The sequence below is a fragment of the Lycorma delicatula genome, chromosome 1, assembly GCF_047948215.1.
Source record: "Lycorma delicatula isolate Av1 chromosome 1, ASM4794821v1, whole genome shotgun sequence".
NCBI classification, from domain to species: Eukaryota; Metazoa; Arthropoda; class Insecta; order Hemiptera; family Fulgoridae; genus Lycorma; species Lycorma delicatula.
Window position 1 is genome coordinate 252,897,880 of NC_134455.1, and position 18,418 is coordinate 252,916,297.

An 18,418-nucleotide genomic window follows, 5' to 3' on the forward strand; every position below is an offset into this window, starting at 1 on the left:
TTACAAATGCAACTCTATACATCTAAACTGTGTATGCATGCATATGATATATGCCATAACTCTAATAGAGATGTATCTTCATGAAATGCCAGTTTCTCCCTTAGATGGAGTAGCCTTATTCAAAGTTATTCCCTAAGAATAACTTCATTTCAAGTCAATTTTGTTAGAGAAAATAGGAATGAACTAGTTTCCTCTTGCATTTTTCATTTTTGTATATCAGCATATTAGGTTTAACAAAATGTAAATATTTAGTCCTACACATGAAACCTTTTTCCAGTCAGGGTTTCAGTCAACCAAATTATACAAAAATTGGGTCAATTTCATTAAATATTAACTAATCTGACTTAATGGAAGATAACTTTTTTTAACAAAGTATAAAATTACCCCCAAAAAAATGAAATAACACCGATCCTGCTAACTAGGTACAGTATGTTTTAATGTACAGTGTGTACACACTTACTTACAGTAGGTATTAGTTGTAGCATTTTTAATCCTAGATAGGTGTGGATTAACATCTTATAATGCTGAACTCATTTCTTAGTTAGGTAAAATACATTTTGCTCTCAGTTTCACAAAGTGAAACTGAGAGCAAAGATGATTCAAATGATATTTTAGAAGATGTCAGAAACTTACTGCTTTGTGATCTTAGTAACATGACCAATTAAAAAAAAAACACAGTTAATCTTAGTACAACTAACTGTGAAAGCATTATGAGTGCCTTTATTCCATCTGAACCTAACCTGATAAAAAATCTTGACTTCTTAGGCTTACAAAATGAAATGATTAAAGATTCTGTAGATAGTATTATTATACCAAATGACATCTTTACTTTTTTACAATTTTTTTACTAATAGTTATATTCCATTATGCACATATACTGCCAGTTTAGAAACATTAAATATACAGTCAATTTTTTTTAAACTGAAGTGAATTATTTTTTTCAAAAGATCTTTATGGTGCTAATTGAGCAGCTCCAGCTTCAGTGGCGTTACTAGTGGAACTGAAGTTGGTAGTGCCCATCTTGAAGAGGTTATAAAAACCCTCAGTATCTAATTTAATATATGCTTTGTTTGGTGAGCAGTTTAATGAACTACTTTTTATCAAGTTAGATTATAAATTTCATACTGCTTAAACAGCTGAAATCTTTGCTTTATAAACCATGTACAATATGCATGTTATAATTAATGTCGTAATGTACGGGTCTTGTTCTATGATATGATTTCTAAAGATTCATTTTGCTGAATATAGTACTATGTAAAATCTTTATACCTGTGGGTGAACTTACATTCTGTCTGTTCAACAAAGTATTTAGTGAAATCACTGCAACTTAATTTGTTTAATCATAGGTTGGAGTGCATTTTTAGGTCTGTTAGCTACATAATCTGCAGATTTGATAGCAGTACAATAACCTATTTTCCTGCAAATTCTGGCATCTTTTATGACTGTTGGTTATACTGAATTTTAAGTATCAAGCTGCCGACAAACATAATGGGTTGCGATTAACTGCTGGTAGATGCTTTACTGTACTTTATTTGGTGTAGTTGTCATAATACATGCGTGCGTGTGTGTGTGTGTATGTGCGTGTTCGTGCGTGCATGCAAGTGTGTATACATATATATTTTAGTTAATTTTAAGACAAAAAAAAAAAATCAAAAATATATTAACAAGGACCCTTCAAAATTAAGTAGGATTTATTGTCTTCAGATTGGATGGGATAATATACTAGAAAATAAGAACTGTACGTTTTTTTTTATTTTCCTAATGTGTACCTAGCAATTTTTTGAAATAGTGAACAATAAGCACCAAATGAGATGAGGATATGTGTGACATGTAGAAAAGATCTGTATTGTACAGATTCAGGCCAACCATTCCTGAAATGTGTGGTTAATTGAATCCCAACCAGCAAAGTACACCGGTATCCACTGTCTAGTATTAAAATCCATATAAAAGCAGCTAAGCTTTAATGGAATTTGAACCTCAGAACCTCCACCAAAATTATCTGTTTACTAATTTGCAATGATGAGTTAACCAGTAAACAAGTGGGATACCAAAACTTAGGTGCGCTAAGTTTTGACATATACTACACAGACTTTAATGATTACTAAATTAAATGTTGTGTAATACAAACCTAGTATAACGCACTTCTGACAATTCTTTACTGTAAGGTTGACTTTATTAAAAAATGTAAAAAGTATTCAGATGAAATTAAATTTTGGTGGAGCAGTGTGCATAAAATAAAATTGATGTTCACTGTTAAAAACAACCATCAAGCAATAAATTACTGAAACTATTACTTATTCTTATTTCTATATCAGTATCATACTTTAAGCATTTACTACAATTAGTTTGCACAAAAAAATTAAATTAATTACTTACTTTAATAATTTTACTGCTATTTAAATTTATTGAATAAAAAAAAAAAAAAAATAGCAGTTAATCCCTTTAAATCAATGTTTTAAATTTTTGGGGATAATTTCACCCATTTACAAACTAATTTGTGGTATGAACTGTTCTACACAGCTAACTAAAATACAAATTTCTTCTGAAATAATCTTTGTAATTTTATAACCTACATTTAAAGATAATAGCAAGAGTTCAGAGTAAGAATGGGCTATCAGATAATTTTGAAATTTGTGACTGGTATGAAGCAGACTGTGATTTAAGCCCTCTTCTAGTCAGTTTATACAGGATATTTATTAAGAATTAAATGGTGGAGTTACTATTAATGTTACATAAGTAAAGTTCTGGGACATTCTGGTGATGTTATTTTTTTGATCATGATTAAGTAATCATTACAAAAGATTATTGATAGTTTAGAAGGGTACTTTTTTGAGATGACAATCAGAAAACCAATAGTTTTTAACTGAAAGTTTCATTCTAATGATTACTCTCAGTAAACCGCACAAAACTTAGTATATTTTAAAACTAATATCTAGAAAGCCAAAGGTTTATCAATTGTTAAACCTCTGTCTTTGAAAAATGGCACAAGAAAACTGGGGAGGCGTGATATTGTGCTGGAATTATACCTTGCATCTCAGTGCTAGAGAAACACTTTTCAGCAGGTGTGGCAATTCTTCTTGAAAAAAGTGAAAGTAAACCTCAGCATTTAGGCAGATAATGTGAATGGTCTAACTAGCTTATTGTGAAGAAAGCTGCAAAATTACATTTACTTGATGCAAAATCCATGATGAAAATTGCATTTCACCATTTGATGAGGATTTACTGTGTATTCACTTAATGCATTCTCATTGTAGTTGACGCCACCTTGTGTGAAATTTTCCTCGTCAGTAAACAAAACATACTTGTAGAATTGTCGATTTGAATTCACCAGTTGCAGAACTCCAAGCAAAGAGGATCGTCTCCTGGTTGTAGATGTTGAACTGGCTGTTCATGATAAGAATAAAACTTGTTTTGTTTGTCCTCCAAACCATCAATTACAAAACTCCTATCTGTTTAGAAAGAAGTCATGTTCTGACGCCTGGACTGCGCTGAACTGCATCGATAATAACCTCATCAGTAAGAGTGTCATTTTGGTCAGATCGATCGTAGCTGGTAATACAAATACTAGGTAGTGAAACTGTTTCCTGAAGATTGCAAAAAGTCATGGTAATTATTTTGGAATCTGGAATCCTGCGATTAAAAAACTGTATTTCTTCATATTCTACTGCATCAGTTGTACAAAAATGAATACCATATCAGCAAATTTTTAAGTTAAGAATAAGTACGGCATTACTTCAATGCAAACGGATTACGTTCAAAATAAAATCACAGGAAACCTTTGCTAACGACAGCAGAGTTCACAGTACCCTTAATGTATTAAGGGTGTCTTAACATATTAAGGGTTGTTAAGTATACTTAATGTATGTTACAGAATGATTTAAACATTGCATTGTTGATCAGTTGCTGTTATTTTATTACAAACTTCGAAATAGTAATTTCTCAAATAATTTATTGTATTTCTGTTATTAATAAAAAAAACTATTTCAAAGTAATTTTATTTTAAGACTGTTATGCAATTTTCAGTTTTATTTTTAATTTTTTAATCATAAATTCTGTTTAAAAATTTTTCACATCAAAAAAGAGTTTGGTTTTTGTTTACATTAAATAAGTACTTTTCTAACGAAGTAGTAATGTACACTGTTCCTAAACAAATTCAAATCTTTCTAACTTTTCTTTGTTTTATTCAATTTATCATAAACCATTTTATTCAGAATTAAATTCTCTATAAAGTTTTATGTGTTTATTACCCATTTAACACAGTTATTGTATGGTAAACATAAAAAACATGGTTTTTTACCCAATTTATTGGTTTTCACCCCAGATTACCAGTACCTGCAGCAGATATGGTTCAGTGACCGATTTTCTTTGATTTTTTTGTTCATAAACCATAAGAAATCACTACCTTTGCTCCCTAATTAACATCCTAAAAATTTCAGTACGACCTCGTTTCACAGAAGTAGCTGAAATCCGAGCTAAATATTTCACTCACTGTAACTCGCAAACTAAGCATTTAGGGGATATGTTTATGTAAACTTTTTCCACTATTTTTACAAGTAGACTAGGTTATTAAAGTCCAGGAGAACTTCACGATACACCTGTGTTTCAAACATGTTAGAATGAACACAGCTGAACATCTATTAAATAAGCAGATAGTGAAAAGTCATCGGAGAATATTATATTAAAATGATTCTTAATAAAGAACTAAATAAATGCTTGCGATACAAAGATAAATTATAATTGTATAGATTACTCAAAGGTCAATATAAACAGTATAGAAGTTATCAAACTAGAATTACATTTTTTTTATACTCTGATAAAAAAAAATGTTTTTATCAATGTCTATCTTTTTTCTAAATGCTGAAAAGGTAAAATCATAGATAACTGCTAATGTCTAATAAATGTAAATTATTGTATGGGCCTTATATATATTTAGTATGAAAAAGCAGGAAGAAAAAGAAAAAGTTCATAAAAATCTTTTTTTAAGAGAACAGGGCTCCCAAGAATATTTCCAATTACATTCTGCTGGATGTGGTTTAGAAACAAAATTACAAATTGAATGTTTTCAGAGTTTGAAAGTCAATTAAATTAAAATGTTTTCCTTTCCAGACAACTGACCACTGAAAAAGTTAATAGAAATAATAGTTGATACAAAAGTTGAATGGTTCTAGAATGGCTAGATATAATTAGAAATCTATAATTAGGCATTTTGTTTGATATACATGGAAAAGGCAGGTGGGAAGGTCAATGAAATCTTAATTATAAAAAAAAAAACAGAGGTATAAAGGTGTATAGATAGAAAAATTAACTAATTACAGTTTCATCATCCTAAATTGAATTTAAATCAAGTGGATGGGCAATGGAGTAATCTATTGATTCTGATGGGCATATTTTTATCTCTCTCTCTCTCTCTCTCTCAACCACTACCTCTGTCTTAGTTAACTCAAGCCCATTTAAAAACATATATATGGACATGTAATATTCTCATATGTATTTTTGACGTTAAATATGCTGTTTCTAAACTTCGACCCTCCTCTGTAAGAACCCCTGATATTTCAATCAAAATTTCTCAAAATAACCCCTAATTTATGATGGAGAATCTGAATCAGGTCTCAAATCCCAAAGGGCAAATAGTCTCGATTCACCCCAACTGAAATGGTAGATAACTTGGTATCTAGTGGCAGAGAAGGGAGTACAATAATGAAAAAAGGTACACATTTATTAAACACTGCATTCAGAGTGTTATTTAAATAATGCTCTCTCTTTGAATACTGTACCATTCAGGGAAATATATAAAAAAATTTGCTACCTAAGTAACATACAAATAAAAAGAAAAAATTGTGCATTTTTTTAGAATTCTGAGATATATTAGGTTTTACTGTTGAGGGAAAGAGTTTTGCAAGATTAAGGAATAGTTACCATTTTAAACAGGAAAGCACAAGTGAAAGTGAAAAATGGGATAACACGTACAATTGGTGAATTACTACAAATAGTTGAAAAGTAAGAGGTCAACGAGTTAATGACTAAAATTTTCAAAGTTTGTACATGCTGCATTTTTCAAATTTATACATTTAAATACTAATTTATATTAGTTATTTTATGTATTTACTCATTTCTTATTAAATTTTCATATCAACTCTTGTTCAACGAGTTCAAAATTCATTTAACTGAAAAGAAAAGTAGCTAATTCATTTAATTTTATTGAGCTATTCTTAATATCTTCAATTTCATCGGTATAGTATTACGGACAACATTAATAAAAAAAAGCCTGTAAAAGGTAACATAACTTTCCTCACTTTGCCATTGATAGAAGTTTATTTCAAATAAGCCATTGGGTTTTTAAATATTAATGCAATATATATAATAAAATTGCGAAAAATATCAAAATGTTCAGTAAACAATTTGGGTCCAACTTGACCCTCTTGGTCAAATGATTTTTTTTATCTTAAAAGATATGCAGTATTAAGAGTATAATTGAGAAAAAATTAAAATGTTTTTTGACTATCATCAAATGACATTGAGCCCAACTAAGATATGAGCTAAAAAACGTTGAATACACCCTAAACTAGATCTGAATGACCTAATAGTTTGAATTTTAAATAACTTAGTTGATTAATTAATTAGGATTAATAGCATCATTTGTTAATAGGGAAAAATATTTTCAAAAAAGTAAAATTTAATTTTACCCCATTTTAATCCTTTAACTCAGAATTTCAAAAACACATTGTTTAGTGTGCACTTATGTGTGCACCGTAAGAAGAATGTGAATACAAATTTTTATCAATTTTCTCAGTACATTTGTTGGGCGTTGATTATCAGTCAGTCAGCAAATGTTGTTTTATTAATTAATAAATGATGTTATTTAAAAATTAATTAATACACTTAATTAATTAATTTATTAAAAGTAAAAAGTACTTTCATTATACTAAAGCTCAATTTTCTTAATTTTTGTTACAATTTGTTTAGGAATCTTTTTTATTTTTTATTATTATAATAATCTATACAGTATATAAAACATGTCCTGACTGACGCCCATGATAATGATGCCCAGCAAACTATTGAAGATGAATTGATGAAAATTTGTATACACAAGTGTAAAATTTGTATTCTTCGTTGTAAGTGCATACTAAAAAAAGATTTTTTTTGAATTTCGAGTTGAAAGGGTTAAAATGGGAAATCAATAAATTTTACTATTTTTTTAATTACAAATGAAGATCAACTTGGATAGATTTGTTATTTCTAACAGCACAGAAAAATATTTCAGAAGGTCCATTTAAAGCCTGTACCACAATATTGCAGGTTTACAAGCCAACTTCTTCAATAGAAAATATTGATATCAAAAGAACACATAAAGAAATAAGCATCTATCATGTATACAAAAATGACAATCTAATAGTAATAAGAAAATGAAATCCCTCAACAGGAAAAAGAGAAGAGGGGAAAATAGTTGAAGAGTATGGGCTTGACAAAGAAATAAATAATAAGAAACTTTCTAAAACAATAAAATATCATAATAAATATGATCTAGAAAAACAAGGAGTATATAGTCTTAAATGTGAAAATTGTGTTTTGAAATATACTGGTATGACAAATCATTCATTCTCAATTAGATTTAAAGAACACGTCAGTTGCATTATTAATAATAATAATACAGATCGATCTAACCTTGCTAAACATTATACAGAATGGACATAATTACAACCCAAACAAATTTTTTGAAATATTGGAATACACTAATAACATTTATAAAACTAGTATATTGGAGAAATTTCATATATGTATGTATACATATATATATGAATAATAAATAATAACTTATGTGAACAAATCAGATTTGATAATGATGTTTTCAAGCAAATTATACAATAATTATTAATTATTTGGTTGGCGAACTGATTTAACTTCACTGCATAACAGTTGTAAACACCTTACTGATAAGATGTTTTTCTTTTAACGTTGACTTACTTTTACTATTGATAATCAACTGTTATGAACATAATTTTAAACTTTATTTTCATTCTAATTTCTATTTATAAAAATGTATATGCACAACTATAAATTTCATAAATTAATCAGTAATTCCTGATGATGAAGGAATAATCCAAAAGTGCTTGGATAGTCAATACTCACAAGTGTTGGTAAGTCAATACTATTTTTATATAAAAAAATAAATAAAAGATGAGCTAAGCTTTCAAAATTCTTAACATATGAACCAGTGATGGTGAACAATTTTCTTAAAAATTCATGAAAGTTAAGGGTAAAATCTGAAAATACAAGAAAGTATCAAACAGTTTATAATGTCTGGGTGGAGATTTTGAAACCATACTGTGGGCTGTAAAATGTATCTAAGAATGGATATAGATTCTGATCGCAACGTAATTTTGATGAAAAGTAGGTTGAAGCTTAAAAACTAAAGTGAAAAACAAAAAAAGACAGATGCAGACAGGCTCTCAAAAACAATAAAGTTATATTAACAACTGAACAAATCATAAGCAACGGAACAGAAATTAATATAAAAGTAAATTTAGTTTGAAATCAGTGGATAAATTGAAAAAGCTAACAAAAGTTGTAATACTTTTCTGGCATAGATTATTTATTTTTATATAGCGGAAAAAAAATTATACATGGAAAAAATTACCTTAGATTTCTTTTAGTGGTGGGGGGTAATTTATAATAAGTTTTATCGTAAAATTATTATTATATGTTTAAATAAACCCAAAAATATTTTAAAAGCCCAAAAAACTTGTATTTTTTATGTTCCTACCTCCAAAATCAACTTCCAAGAAAATTTTACATTTTTCTATGTTTAATATGTTAAATGGACAAAACTAAAAAAGTTCCACAAAAAAAGTACAACCAATCATTTTCCTAAGATTTTTATTTTGGGAATGGAACGAACTTGAAATTTGATTATAATATTATAACTAAAAATTTGTTATTTAAACTTTAAAAGATATTAAAAAATTAAATAATACCAAAAACGGTTTGAAAAATTAAAAAAAATCAATATTTTTAAACTTTGATCGGCTTCCCCACACCCAATATTGCCCCCAAAGTATTTTACTTTTTGGGTTGCTTACACTACTAGCCTAGGAAAACATTAAAAAAATATTCAGTTAAAAAATATGCAGTAAATAAATATAATTTTTTTTTTGTTTTTGGGGCAAAATCTTAAAAAAAAAGTAGTAAAATAAGCATGCACGTTTGTACTGAGCTTAATATAAAGTGGGGTTATGTTCACAAAATTTTGAAAAAATTGACCCCCAAACTACCCTCTCCACCTTCTGAAGATACTGACTCCAAAAATTTGCCAAAAATTTGTACAAAATTTCGAGTCTGTACAAAATTTCATCAAAATTGGTTCATCCGGCAAAAGTTATTAAGTTTCAAACACGTCAATCAATCATATAAACATTACCGCCCTTTTTTTTTTTTTTTCTTTTTTGGAGTTCTGGGTACAAGAAAACATTGATAAATGCAAAAACCCGTACACCATTTTTTGACTAATAACCATACTTTTCTTTTTGCAGCATAGCTCTAGAACTGTGATGACAGTAAAGTAAACATGAGAATAATTAGCTCAAGTAAAGAAATTTTAGGTAGAGAGGTTTTACCAACTTTATATTGGTAGAATTCAATGGATAACAATAAAATTGACTGATGAACACAGAAAGTAAGTTGGAAAGATGATTTCACATGCGCTTTAAATATAAAATTAATAGAAGATGCAAAAGTACAAAGGAAAATTAGTTGTTGCAGAGGTGTAGTGAAGTAGAAAAGATGTATTGTAGGGAAGATAGATACAACTTATGGAAAAATGTGAGAAAACTTTCAGGAAATGAAGCCAGAATATATTAATACTGAAATTACGAATGGAAAATCATTGTTATGGATACAAAAAAGAACTATCAGATGGCATAATGTACAGAGGGACTGTAACACAGTTGGATAAAATTATCATGCAAGATATTGGAGGAAAAAATATTAGTGATGATATTAAAGAAGATTCTGTTTGAAATTAGGGCTTGACAGAGCTACAAAAGACTTAAAATTAAATAAGGCAGAAGGACTGATGAAATACCAAAAAAATTATTTTCTTATTTAAGAGAAGCAGAAATGAAAATATGAAGAAATTAATTTTTATTTTAAAAAAACCATTTGTATATAGTTATATAATGCTTATAGTTATATATAATACTGTACTTTATTATAGTTAAAATGAACAATAAAAAAAAATAAGAATAGAGACATTTCAAATGTAATGTTACAGGTGATTTGTTGAAATTAGCATGTGATAAAAACAAAATGTATAGATATTAAGATGAATAAGATAAAAGAAGATAGGTCCATATATTGAAACATCTAGATTTAGTTAATGGATGTAAAAATCTTATGACAAAGGCCAAAATTTGGAATTTATAAAAAGTTTAAATGAGGATGTAGAATATAGTAAAAAAGTTAAAAGTTGAAGTTAAAATATTAACATAAAACGGAAAGTAATAGAAAATGGTATTAAACAAATAAAATGACTAAAAACCCAAAAAGCTAAAAAAATGATTACTCTTTATTTATTATTAGAAAAATAGATATAAAATAAAATTTTATAAATAAGATTGTCATTTTCAGATTCAATATTTGTAAAAAAATAATAATTTTAAATTACTTTTCTTGAACAAACAACATACAAGTAAAGAAAAGAGTTTCTAAGACTTTCAAAAAATGTACATACAATGAAATATGATCAAAGCTGCATAATTTACTAAATATTTTATAATCAAATGCTGTAAAAGTAAAAGGCCCAATCTGAACAAAACCAAGTGAAACTTATTAGTGATAATTTCACAGTAAATGAAAAATTTCTAATGGGTGTTAAATAAAATCTAGTACAAATAGAAGGGCTGTAAGAAACAGAATCCTATATGAAACAAATACACAGATTCAGAACCTTCTGAAGTAAGTAATAAAAATTGGGTGTATATTTTAAAAAAAATGGAAACAGAAACACAGTACACATTTAAAAAAAAATAAGATAGTTAATCTGTCCAAGTTTTGGTGGCTCATTTGTTATTATATCATATGTAGTATATGTTAATGCATTAATTAAGCTAAAAACACTGAAATAAAACAGTAAACAATGTTCCCATAAAAACTGATACGACAAATAGATACGTAATACAATTAATTTTACTTTCATTATGCAAAGGAAAATTATATGAAAATTTTTAGGTAGAGGAATACCTTCCATAAATATAATTTTCTTTTAATATTGTAAAAGGAAGAAATATTTTTTAATCACGTTTTACAATTAAGTTTCTATGCAAATCTATTAAAACTGTATCTCCTTTACATGTTAATAAAAAAATAATCTGTTGGGAGTGGTACAAAAATGATGGCATAGGCGTTTTGTATCAGTTTTTTTTTTCACATGAAGGCATGAAAAGACCATATTGATAGCAATCAGTAAACAAAAGTTTATTTTATATATGTAGATTTCAACAGTTATTAATTTTTGTAACTGAAGCAGTTAATAAAAAGCCTTTTTTTTCAGAAGTACATTTCTTTTTAAAAAAGAATGGTTGTGATATTGCAATAGTCAAATTTTTATTAACTGAAGGAAGCTTCAAGGCAAAGAGTCCTGAACCTCTACTTCTTTTGCAGGCTATTTTCTGAATACAGAATTCAGTTTAGAAAAGAATGATTCAAATATTGTAATACCAATTATTTCTCTTAAATTAAGAAATTAGAGAGGTACAGATCTATGGGAGTAAAGAAAACAAGAAACTCTTGGATGGTTCTGTTTTCGTTTGTCTGATGTCATGGAACACATTTTAAAAAATGAATAGAATACAAATTCAAATTGTTTGAGGGGATGATCCAAGAAGGTGGTAAAATCTGAAATAAAAATTTTAATTTCTCTAAAGATTAAAAACATTCTGAAGTGGAGCAATGTAATTAAGAGTACCTGGATGGGCTCTTGACTTAACTTTCAATATTATAACATTTTTATTGGTCCTCAAAAACCACGCCACTGAAAAAGAAAGGACCGAGTTTTCTTTAAATTGTTTTAATTTAGGTAAATAGAAGGATAGAAAGCCCTCAAGGAGCATAGTGACAAGAACCCTCTTTCATTATAAGGTCTTTTCTTAAGGTAGGTCATATTTTGAAACTCTCAATATTTTTAAAAAATCTTCAATATTTTGAAACTATCTCAATATTTTTATTATTACTGAAGGAGTTAATTAAGTCCCTCTTCAATTATGGTAGGTTATTAAAGAGTTTAAAATACAGAGTAAAGAAACTCTTTTAAAATAAACTTAAGCAAAAGTAGTTTTAACCATAACATTGTCCACCATTTGTTTAACAAATAACATTTTTAGTGATATAATGAAATTTACATCTTCCAATAATAATCTAGAATTTTTAAGGGTAGTTTAAAAATTTGAGTACAGTTTTGGCAAAGAGACACTTGAGCATCTTTAATATTCTTAAATGTTCCTGAAACTTGTTAAAAATTTCCTAATATTTTCCATTAATAAAATATTTGAAATTTTCCTAAAACATTCCAATGATTGAAACAGTTACTGTAAGTTAAAATAAGTATAAAATATTTATACATAATTCTTTGTCTCTCCAATTTTATGTATTTGAGTAGTTTCTTCTTATCAGAAAAAAAATAGTTTAAGTAAGCCCTCCTCTTTCTATAATGCTTATTTAATGCTTGAATAGTAAATTAAATAAGCACTATGTGTTTAACTAAATAAGTAATATGTGTAAAAACAGTTGCATGTTTATGTTATGTGAAGTGATTAGATCTATTTGGAAAAGTGTGGCATATGTGGGAAACCAGTAATTAATCAAAGCAGAGAATGACTCTCAAGAAGAAAGAGAGTATCAATGTTAACAATAAACAATACTTATACAATAGTTATCAATAACATATTAATAATAATTTATTATTACTTAATTTTTTAGTGTATAAAATAATAACTTTAATTCATGAACTAGTTGAAATATCAAACAAAGAAAATTCATTTAATATTACAATAAATAAAATAATTAAATTAAATAATTTAATAAAATAGAAAAGTAATTGTTTCAATATTGTACTCTGTGAAGGTGTGATCTGTGAAACTGCCTAGGCCTATTTTAAAGCTGCACTCTGCAAGTTAATCAACAATATTTTTAACACTAAAATCATGGCACTCCAAATTAGTAATCGGTGAGCAAAATGTAAACAAATAACTTAATACCTAATGTGGAATTTAAAACCTGACAGTCTACCTTATAATTTTGTGAACTGAAATAGCTCCAAGTAAACAGCTAAATTTTTAATGCAGAAATACTATTAATTATTGTACAAAGCAATCTTTTTTTGATTTTAACACTTTTGCTCCTGGGCTACAAAAGGAAACTATCCCTAAAAATGAAACTGTATCAACTAACACTGTCATGGACCTAACTGAACCACTTTTAGATCAGGGACGTGTACTTTACACAGATAACTTTCATACAAGTGTACAGCTTGCTCATATACTGAATGAAAAATAAACCCATCTTCCTGGCACCCTTCGCAAAAAAAGGAAACTGGATCAAAAAGTGTTGAAAATGTTAAGTTAGGAAGGGGGAAATTTTGTCAGAAGAAAGCAATACCAGCATCATTGTTTCAAAATGGAAGGTCAAGTGAGATATGTTGTTTCTAACAACAAGAACTGTACCATAAATGGTAGATGTATCTACTAAAACAGGCCCTGTCAAGAAATCCTCACCTGTAGTAGAATACAATGCATGTAAATCTTACACTGATGTGTTACACCAGTTGGCATTAGATGAGGTATTAAATGGTTCCAAAAGCTAATATTTGAAATACTGACAAATACCATGAAAAGTGAATGCTCATTCTCTTTACAAGAGGAATTGTTTGAAGCCACTTGACATTGTTTCATTTCGAGAAAAAACTTTTCATTATCCACTTGTTGAACATTATGACATTGCTGCAGGTCAAGTTGCAAGTCACAAACTTGTTTCGACACAAACTAGGGGTAGTTGCTCGCTTTGCTATGCTTCTATTGCTGCTCATGCTGGAAGAAAAGAAGCTTCAAGTAAATTGCCCTAAGTGAAAACAATATGTAATGGGTGTCCTAATCAATATGTGTTTGGACTGTTTTTTCAAGAAGCACAAATCAGTGCCAAAAATGTCTGGCAAGTAAGCCTATGAACTTCAAAAACCTTGTGTAACTGTTTAGGCAATTTAATGGAATTGTTTTAGTTGTTGGAGTTAGGTTTCAAGCCCATTATTTTATTTTGGTTTTTATAGCCTATGGTTTTTTTTTTTTGGTTTAGCGCATAATTTCCCATATTTATTCCATTATATATTATCCTAAATTTCTTAAAAGGTCATTTCTAGTAAATTGTTTGTTATAAAGTTATTACTATTGTTAGGGCACAGGTGAAAATTAAATGTAAATTTATAATTCTTCAGAATTGTTACTAACCAACTAAATCTGTCATTTTTATCCAGGCTCGTGTGTATCATATTTTCACACACCCAATAAAAAATGCTGTAAGCAAATTAGATCATTTTTCAAGTATTTACATACTACCACATCCACCACAATGCAATGAGACACTTGTGGGCTAGGCATAAAGTTAATGACATTTAGGGAGTTGAAAAATACTGTGCGTAAAATATATTCACACGGGCTGGACAAACGTTTGTGTGTGTAAATATTATACATATGGTAGCGAAAGTGTTAAATGGACCCGTACACGACTTATATTTCACACCTGCGATAAGTTCTGCTTTCAACAATTCCTAACTATTGCTGGAAATTTGTTAAAAAATAGTACTACCTGTAGCTAGCGTATTTGAAAAAAAAATACCATCTTCAGATATATCATAAATTCATTAATAACTCATTTTTAATGTAACCACAAATAATTATCTCAAAGTTATTCTTAGGCATGCTTACTCAGGTATCAAATCAATGTCATAAGTATTTTCATACGTAACAATCATAAAACTTTATAAATGGAGACTAGTACTAAAATTTAATAATACGGTGTAAATATTACTGTTTTAAATGAGTATTAAATATACTAACATCAAAATTTACATCAGGCTGTACCTGAAGCAACATCACGTAGTTGATGGTTAGTTTTCTCTAGAAGACTGTTTGAAAAAATTGAACTTGAGTCTATTTCGAGTTGAATTTTTCTTCGAAGCGTTCAATTCTCTACTCTAATCAGTATGCTCAATAACTAACCAGTGAATTATAATTGGCGAATATGATAAATAATAATAATATGATAATTCATTTGTGCAAAATTATTTTGGTTTTATTTTTAAATTATGGTAGATAGTTATCTATAATTATTTAGCATAATTACAATACTAGACACCGACGAAGGATTCATATAAAACAATTTCTTATTTTATTTATTTATAGCACGACGGACGTACTCGGGTGAATGGCGTTTCTGACGAATAATTTCAATTGTAACAAATAGTTCAGGTACTAAATAACGTGTAACCCAAATTTCATCAGACTCAGAGGTGGGTCCGTAATTGTATATAATTGGGCTGATGCCCAATAACGCTACTGATGGATTATAATGAATTTTGTAGTGTGGAAAATATGTTAATTCGAGCCCGGAACTTCCAGATGAAAGAAAGAAATTTTACTTTGCCATCACTGAGCCGGGAACAGCAGTAATTCGGAAGCAGAATAACTGAATAAATGGTGAGCTGAAACACAATAGCTCTATGGTTTATAGCTAGGAACGTTTGCTAGCTTACCTAGTATATTTAATTTTTTTCTTAAGTATTGAGCAAAAATTTAATTACTTATAAAGAAATTCATTGCTAGGTAGGATTGTAATGTGTAGCTCAGGTTTTTAGTTTTAGGTGACATGATATTGTTAAATTTAAAACTACAAAATTTATTTTGAACTATTACTGAGCCAAATTTTGATAACTTACTTCAAAACGTTTTTAGTCACCCTAACAACCACCTTCAGTGTGTCATGTTGCATTTCTTAGCCTGGTATCAGCTACAGTTCTTTCTAGCTATATTTTAGTTAAGCAGACATTTTTACAAAATATAATTCATAATTTTGCGCTAGAAGACTTTCAACTGTTTATGATATATTTGTTTGAAGTTACACTGCATATGATACCCACAGAACACTGTGCAGTCTGAACCTTTCAGTTTTTATATTCCAGAAGTGTTGCTTTGTTCAGGGATTACATTTATTTGTAATGATTTGTTTTATATTGTTTGTTGTTCTAAGGAAAGGTCACATTGAATATAGATTTTTTTCAATTTGTGAGCTATTTTCTTGAGTCTTTATTTATTTTAATGTGATGTATTTCTTATTTTGGTTACTTCATGTTTTTATTTTCATTTAATTTGGAGTGTATCAATGAACAAGCATATTTTGTCTGTGTATTTTATTGTGTTAATTTGCAGTGAGTGATGAGGTCAAGAAAATTTATTTTTTTCTTACATTGGTATATAGTTAAATATTTAATTTGCAGTTTATTATATTGATGACTCTTAATTGTTTACATTTTCTTGATAGAGCAAGATGGTATCATCAGTTTGTCTGTACTAATATAGTATTGCAATACAATAAAATATTTGATGCAATTAATGGATAAAAGTTACTTTAAGTGTACAGGGAAACTAAGTATAAAAGTTACTTTATAAATACTTAAAATATGATTATCATATTTTAAAACAACACTTGACAAAATTACGTAAACAAACACAATAAGTCAAAGGTATTATTTACTGACACAATCAAGGAATTTCATAATGTTTTTTTAAGGCAGATACAATTCGAAGCAGTGCTACCAAATACTTCACTGAAAAGTAGCTAATAATTAACTCCAGAAAGTTTATGAAAAATAGTTCCAGTCATCTGAAAGTGAGTAATTTAATATATAACAGTATCAAATTATAACAAACTATTATTATTCAGCTGAAAATTACCACTTATTTTTTAAATTATTAAATATTTATGGTCTATATTAAATATTCAATTAATTTTAAAGTGAATTGTTTATATTTAATAAATTTAAAGTATTATCATGTTTCAATATATTGTTCAGCAGAACTTTCTTGAGAAAATATAGATTAATATTTTTCTATTTCTTTAGCCATAATTTTGTTTATTTCCATTGTAAATCAGTAGGATACGTACAGTGATTAGCATTTTTACAACTTTTACTTTTAAAAGTAAGTTAACTTAAGTAGTAAGTTAATATTAACTTACTAATTTAGTAAGTTAATGTTCATCTTATTTTCCATTTCAAGAATAAATTGAGTTATTCCTCAAAAAACTGTTTAATCAGATTTCTTCAAATCTGCGTATTATGCTAATAATTAGCTATGACATGGTTTGTAGTTTGAATAATTTAAGAAGTCTTATACAGACCAAAAACTGTCTTAATATGAAAACAAATATTGCTTCAGTATAAGATAATAAGATATATAAGATATTATCCTTAGCTGTTACTAGAAAAAAAAAAAACAATGTAATAATAATCATATAAAAGCATAAATTCATTCAAATGTTACTTTGGTCCTATTTATTTTACTTCATGGAACAATCAGTTTGTTAGTTTGGAACAATAGATCTCTTTACTAAGAGATCAGTTTTTCTTTAGTCAAAATAAGCTATTGTTGATTAGTTACAACTTCTAGTTCACTGAATAAGTTCGAGATCAATTTTATTTTTTAATATTTTTAATGATTCATTTCAACAAAGTTTATTTATTTACTTAACAGGGTTTTTTTTACCTACTGAATTGGTATTCTAATACACAAAATTCATAACATGAGAAAAAGATCAAAATTGATAAATTATAAATACTACAGAAACAGTGACAGGAACAGTACAAGTAAAAAAGAATCAAAAATCTAAATATTATCAGCATGAAACTACTTGTTAATGCACTTGTGAGCCATAACACAATAAAACATTGAAATATAGTAGCGTGGGCACAGGCATGGCATGGGCATGGGCATGGGGTATGTCTCTATGTGTATGCTGAAGTACATGATCACATTCTCCAGTAAAATGTATATGAGTAGATTTTTTTCTTGAATGCTGTAATATACTTAGTCTGTGTCACATCTGCGATAACTTTATCAATAGCACTACAATGTTGGAAGTTGATGTATGAAGGGGGCTGGTTAGGTTATTTTGTGGATTGCATACTATTAAAGCATTGTCATACTAAGCTATTAATTTTCTTTTTATAAGCTTAAAATATACTAAAATTATAAACTAATTAATTAATTATATACTAAAATTATAAAAGTATTTTCTTTCATTGATAAAACAATATTTAATATGATTAAACTTTCTTAAAAAAAAAATATTTTTTGAAATTTAATTATAATTTTGTAATTGT

The 18,418-nt window shown here is 28.0% G+C and overlaps 1 protein-coding gene across 2 annotated transcripts in view; it reads right to left on the reverse strand.

The window, feature by feature from the left end:
* The window catches only part of LOC142330441 (uncharacterized), a 37,785-nt gene extending 22,571 nt beyond the window's left edge, over positions 1 to 15,214 (reverse strand). The window contains exon 1 of one of the 2 annotated variants that reach the window (XM_075375691.1): positions 15,099 to 15,214. Coding sequence is in view for 1 of the 2 variants with exons in the window: in XM_075375685.1 (XP_075231800.1) it covers positions 14,967 to 15,013 (47 nt within the window). In the remaining variant the exon portion in view is untranslated. The other variant, XM_075375685.1, reaches the window with a different exon arrangement.
* Between the last annotated feature and the right edge of the window lie 3,204 nt (positions 15,215 to 18,418).